The following is a 6,000-nucleotide window of genomic DNA, read 5'->3' as shown; positions in this document are numbered from 1 at the left end:
CAGCATAAGGAACCAGACATCAGCATAAAGAACCTGATATTAGCATAAAGAACCTGAGATCAGGATAAGGAACCTGACATCAGCATAAGGAACCTGACATCAGCATAAGGAATCTGACATCAGCATAAGGAACCTGACATCAACAAATAAATAGATATAAACAGATGAAAAGGACAGAGAGAGTCCCTTAAAGCTACTAGGAATAGGAAGGCACAGTACAGAAAGATTGTATATAAGAGAGTCTAGACTGAGGCGGCTTCCACTCTTTACATGAGGGCTTTGTGTGATTTGTGGTTCTGCTTTTCCTTCCTCCAACCACAATAGCCGCAGTAGCCATATTACACTGGTATCAGTATATAGGTACGGGTTCATACATCAATTCATCACACATACAATATTTGCTCTTCCTGTTTCTATTCTTCACCAGGTTCATCTTCCCCTGGAGTCTCTGCACAGTGGCAGAGTCGAGATATTTTCTGGTGAAGGTTCGGGATGCTTCCACTTGGAATTAACCTGTAAAAAAAAAACAAAAAAAAAACCCTTTCATAATGTTCATTAACCATTCGCTACTCGATCCTTGTCCAAGGCCACCACCTTGGTTGGTACAGTCAGTAAGCATTGTCCCTCCGTGTCCTCAGTGCCATCAGGATCCTCGTGGTTTGGAGCTGCCCTGAAGCAACTCTTACATGGGATCTCTACGGACCCCTGTGCCTGGCCTTCTTCGGGTTGAGGGATCAACTGGTCTTCTGGGCTTTCCTCGGTTGAGTTCTCACAGCTCGCTTTTTGCTCTGGATTTTCCTGATCGGCATTTGGAATGTCTACAAGCACTCCAGGCAGGTGTTCCTCACATTCTGGGTACCCGTTGACCTCCGGTTGTCCTCTGCCATCAGTAGGGACATGACTGGTAACCCCATTTTGTAGTTCTGTTAGCTGAGTCTTGACATCTTTAGTTTGGCTTTCTTGCACTCCTTTAGCCTTGGATTTTTGTTTTAGGTCTAGAAGTAGATACAACAGAATAATAATTACTTTACCAGCGTCATTCCAAGCCTCAAATCAAGCTGTGTGGGGGAAGATACCTATAAGTGTATATAAAGCAGTGGCGGCTGGTGCTCTATGGGCCAGGGGGGGGGCCAGATGGACAACACCATTCCTGATTGGCCAGGAGGAGGATCCATGTGACAATAGCGAATATTCATTTGCTATTGTCACACAACTGGGTGGGCTCAGGGCGCAGTGCTCTGCGCCCCGAGCCCACCCTTTTTTGAAGCCTATTAGAGCCTCTGGCTCTAATCACATGCATCAAACAAAATAAAAACCCCATTGGAATCCATGCGTCCTGTGCCCCTGGATGTAGATTAGGGGGCCGGACCCACGGATGGGGGGGGCGGCGCTGATATAAAGCGAAAAACCTATTTTTAGTTTGGATGAAGAAGGCAATAGTAAGTACCTTGTCATGTACCCCCCATCCCCCCCACAGTCCTGTGTGGCAGGGCACCAGATCTTTCTCTGCTGCAAGTTCAGTAACACTTGAACTCCTTGTCCCTCCCTCACCCTGTGATTGGATAGTGAAAGGAGAAGCAGCAGACTGATGAGCTCATCTCTTTTTCACTTCCCCTGCTGCTTCTCCCGGTACAGTGATCTACAGGAGCGATCCTGGGGGCACATGCCAGTGGGGAAGCTGATTCACGGGGCCGGCGGCTGCGATTGCCACCGGGCACCCGCGATCGCTCCCCGTGGAGTGAGAACGGCGGTCTGCTGTTGTACACACGGAAGACCGTTGTTCTCTCAGAAATCAGCACAGAGCGCCTGTGTTCCTCCTATTTAGGATGTGGTGATTCCACAAGCCCATCCCCCTCACTGTAAGAAAGCACCCCCTAGGCCAGTGATGGTGAACCTTGGCACCCCAGATGTTTTGGAACTACATTTTCCATGATGCTCATGCTCTCTGCGGTATGGTTGAGCATCATGGGAAATGTAGTTCCAAAACATCGGGGATGCCAAGGTTCACCATCACTGCCCTAGGCATACACTTAACCCTTTAAACCCCTGAGTTAACCCCTTCCCTGCCTATTTTTAGCACTGATTACTGTAGTAATGTCACTGCCGCCCCCCCCCCCCCCCCAAAAAAGATGTCAGTTAGGTATCCGATCTGTCCGCCGCAATGTCGCAGTCCCGCTAAAAATCGCAGATCACCGCCATTACTGGTTAATAAATAAATAAATAAAAATGACATAAATCTTTCCCGTAGTTTGTAAACACGATAACTTTTGCGCAAACCAATCAAAATACACTTACTGGGATTTTTTTTTTTTTTTTTTACTAAAAATATGTAGCAGAATACAAATTGGCCTAAAATGATGAAAAAATTAGATTTTTTAATTTTTTTTATTATTGGGAATGTTATATAGCAGAAAATGAAAAATATATATATTTTTTTTTTCAGAATTGTCTCTTTTTTTGTTTATAGCGCAAAAAATAAAAATCGCACATGTGATCAAATACCATCAAAAGAAAGCTCTGTTTGTGGGGAAAAAAGGACATCAATTTTATTTGGGTACAGCATCGCACGGCAATTGTCTGTTAACCGGTTGCCGACCGCCGCAAGTACATATACTGCGGCGGTCAGCCCCGGCCAGGCAAAGTGACGTATATATACATCACTAGCCTAGCCTGTCACTGGCGCCTGCCCCGGCTTGTTCACAGACAAGTCAGTGCGTGTGACCGGCGGACATCGGTCACTCGCGATCGTTCGGCGGGAAGGGAGAAAGGCAGGCGGCTGATGTAAACAAGCCGCCTGTCATTCTCCCCTGTGTAAAAATGGAGATCAGACGGTTCTACTATGTAGGAACGTTGATCTCTGTTTTTACAGTAGTAGCCATGTCCCATCACAGTTAGAATCACGCCCCTAGGACACACTTAACCCCTCCCTCTCCAATAAAGTTAACCCCTTCCCTGCCAGTGTCATTTTTACAGTAACAGTGCATATGTATAGCTTTGATTACTGCAGTAATGTCACTGGTCCCCCCAAAAGTGTCAAAAATGTCAGTCAAGGGTCCGATCTGTCCGCCGCAATGTCGCAGTCCCGCAAAAAAAATCGCAGATCGCCGCCATTACTCGTTAAAAAAAAAACCACCAAAAATGACAAAAATCTTTTCCTTTGTTAGTAAACGCGATAACTTTTGCGCAAACCAATCAAAATACGCTTTTTGCGATTTTTTTTTACCAAACATATGTAGCATAAAACAAATTGGCCGAAAATGTTAAAAAATTTAGATTTTGACATTTTTTTTTTGGGAATTTCATATAAAAAAATGTGAAAAATATTGTTATTTTTGCAAAATTGACGCTCTTTTTTTGTTTATAGCGCAGAATATAAAAATCGCACAGGTGATCAAATACCACCAAAATAAAGCTCTATTTGTGGGAAAAAAAGGACGTCAAATTAGTTTAGGTACAGCGTCTCACGACCGCACAATTGTCCGTTAAAGTCACGCAGTAAAAAATCGCAAAAAAAACCCTGGTCAGGAAGGGGGTAAAATCTTCCGGGGCTTAAGTGGTTAATGGGGCAAATCCTTCCGGTCCAGAAGTGGTTAAATATTTTTGTAAATAATGACTAGAGTAGTTCAAATGATGTTTTGTTTCCACCTATCAGAACAGGAGTTTAATAATAATTATTGATCTCACAAAAAATATCTACTTACACATGGAGATGAAGGAGATGACGCACAATACAAGGAAGGCAATCGGCACAATGATTACATAAAGAGGCCATTTGTTCGTCATTCCACAGGTACAGGGGCAGGAATCTAAAAACATACAGAAAGAATTATATGGAATTAAAATAACAAATTATATAAAAAGTAATCATAGTTATGTAGCAATCGTCAGCATTGAAAATGGAATGTGAAGTACAAAAAATAGGGCGAGAACTACAGAACAAAAACAGTACATCTCTCTCTGGTGTCCAGGTGAGTCACATCAGATAACCGCTTTACATTTCTATTACACACACATTCCTATTTTCTCAATTGAGAAAATTTATAATACGACTTATTGCCATAGTAGTATTATCTGCAGAATGTTATTTTTCTTGTAACACTATCAAAAAGGACCATGACTTAGCTTTGAGGTTTAGAGATAGACCTTGGGGTTGGTATAAGGTGAAGTCTTTTTTAGGGGTAAAATTGTGGTTTGATGGAGTTTTACGGTTAGAGTTATGGGTTGGCATCAGGTTAGGGGGTTAGGCTGCCTATACACAGAGCAAGGGCACAGGGTTAGAGTTAGAAGTTAGGTTAGGGTTAGAATTAGAAGTCAAGCCATTAGCTAGAATTAGGAGATGGCCTCAGGTAAAGGGGATAGGGCTAGGAGTTAGTTTCAGAGTTCGAGTTAGGCGGTGGCCTCAGGTGAAGGGTTAGAGGTAGAAGTTAGATTTAGGTCAGAGTTAGGGGTTGGTCCCAGGTGAAGGGTTAGAGGTAGAAGTTAGATGCAGAGTTCGAGTTAGGCGGTGGCCTCAGGTGAAGGGTTAGAGGTAGAAGTTAGATTTAGGTCAGAGTTAAGGGTTGGTCCCAAGTGAAGGCTTAGAGGTAGAAATTAGATTTAGGTCAGAGTTAGGGGTTGGTCCCAGGTGAAGGGTTAGAGGTAGAAGTTAGATTTAGGTCAGAGTTAGGGGTTGGTCCCAGGTGACGGGTTAGAGGTAGAAGTTAGATTTAGGTCAGAGTTAGGGGTTGGTCCCAGGTGAAGAGTTAGAGGTAGAAGTTAGATGTAGGTCAGAGTTAGGGGTTGGTCCCAGGTGAAGGGTTATAGGTAGAAGTTAGATTTAGGTCAGAGTTAGGGGTTGGTCCCAGGTGACGGGTTAGAGGTAGAAGTTAGATGTAGGTCAGAGTTAGGGGTTGGTCCCAGGTGAAGGGTTAGAGGTAGAAGTTAGATGTAGGTCAGAGTTAGGGGTTGGTCCCAGGTGAAGGGTTAGAGGTAGAAGTTAGATTTAGGTCAGAGTTAGGGGTTGGTCCCAGGTGACGGGTTAGAGGTAGAAGTTAGATGTAGGTCAGAGTTAGGGGTTGGTCCCAGGTGAAGGGTTAGAGGTAGAAGTTAGATTTAGGTCAGAGTTAGGGGTTGGTCCCAGGTGAAGGGTTAGAGGTAGAAGTTAGATTTAGGTCAGAGTTAGGGGTTGGTCCCAGGTGACGTGTTAGAGGTAGAAGTTAGATGTAGGTCAGAGTTAGGGGTTGTTCCCAGGTGAAGGGTTAGAGGCAGAAGTTAGATGTAGGTCAGAGTTAGGCGGTGGCCTCAGGTGAAGGGTTAAAGGTAGAAGTTAGATTTAGGTCAGAGTTAAGGGTTGGTCCCAGGTGACGGGTTAGAGGTAGAAGTTAGATATAGGTCAGAGTTAGGGGTTGGTCCCAGGTGAAGGGTTAGAGGTAGAAGTTAGATTTAGGTCAGAGTTAGGTGGTGATGGAGACAATCCATAAATAAAAATGGGGATTTAGTTCCACCATATGGCCATATCGTGCTCAAGCCCACCACTGCATCAAAGTACCCCATTATCGGTGGGTCCTACACTATCCATAAAAAAGGGGTGAATCCAGCCTCTCTTACCCTTGGAGACAACACTCCTTGCTGGGAAGGTGTGCTAATGCACTGCAGGGGACTCCTCCTATATCTACTTGATAGAGGACACCAATAGAGTACAGGTGTGTGTGGGGGATGGGATGCTCAACCTCATAAGTCTGCATGGTTGCGCTATTCTTTTTTAATATACATGTTGCTTGGTCCATAGCTGCACCGGCTTTAGATATACATGTTCAGGGTTTGCTCCCCCAATTTTTTGCTTGTTTATTATGTATTCGGTCTGACCAGACTTATGAGGTTGAGCATCCCATCCCCCACACACACCTGTACTCTATTGGTGTCCTCTATCAAGTAGATATAGGAGGAGTCCCCTGCAGTGCATTAGCACACCTTCCCAGCAAGGAGTGTTGTCTCCAAGGGTAAGAGAGGCTGGATTCACCC

At 44.4% G+C, this 6,000-nt stretch overlaps 1 protein-coding gene across 1 annotated transcript in view; it reads right to left on the bottom strand.

The window, feature by feature from the left end:
* Positions 1-377: 377 nt before the first annotated feature.
* LOC309568069 (uncharacterized protein) overlaps positions 378-6,000 on the bottom strand; it is a gene marked incomplete at its 5' end in the record, with an annotated part of 109,541 nt that continues 103,918 nt past the window's right edge. The window contains 2 exons of the mRNA XM_082273639.1: positions 378-995; positions 3,702-3,806. Coding sequence (XP_082129765.1) covers positions 556-995; positions 3,702-3,806 — 545 coding nt within the window. The 3' untranslated portion in view covers positions 378-555. The remainder of the gene's footprint in view (positions 996-3,701; positions 3,807-6,000) is intronic.

This window comes from Pelophylax lessonae (genome assembly GCF_965119305.1).
Source record: "Pelophylax lessonae genome assembly, chromosome: 1".
Taxonomy (NCBI): domain Eukaryota; kingdom Metazoa; phylum Chordata; class Amphibia; order Anura; family Ranidae; genus Pelophylax; species Pelophylax lessonae.
This window is presented reverse-complemented; position numbering and strand designations above follow the sequence as displayed.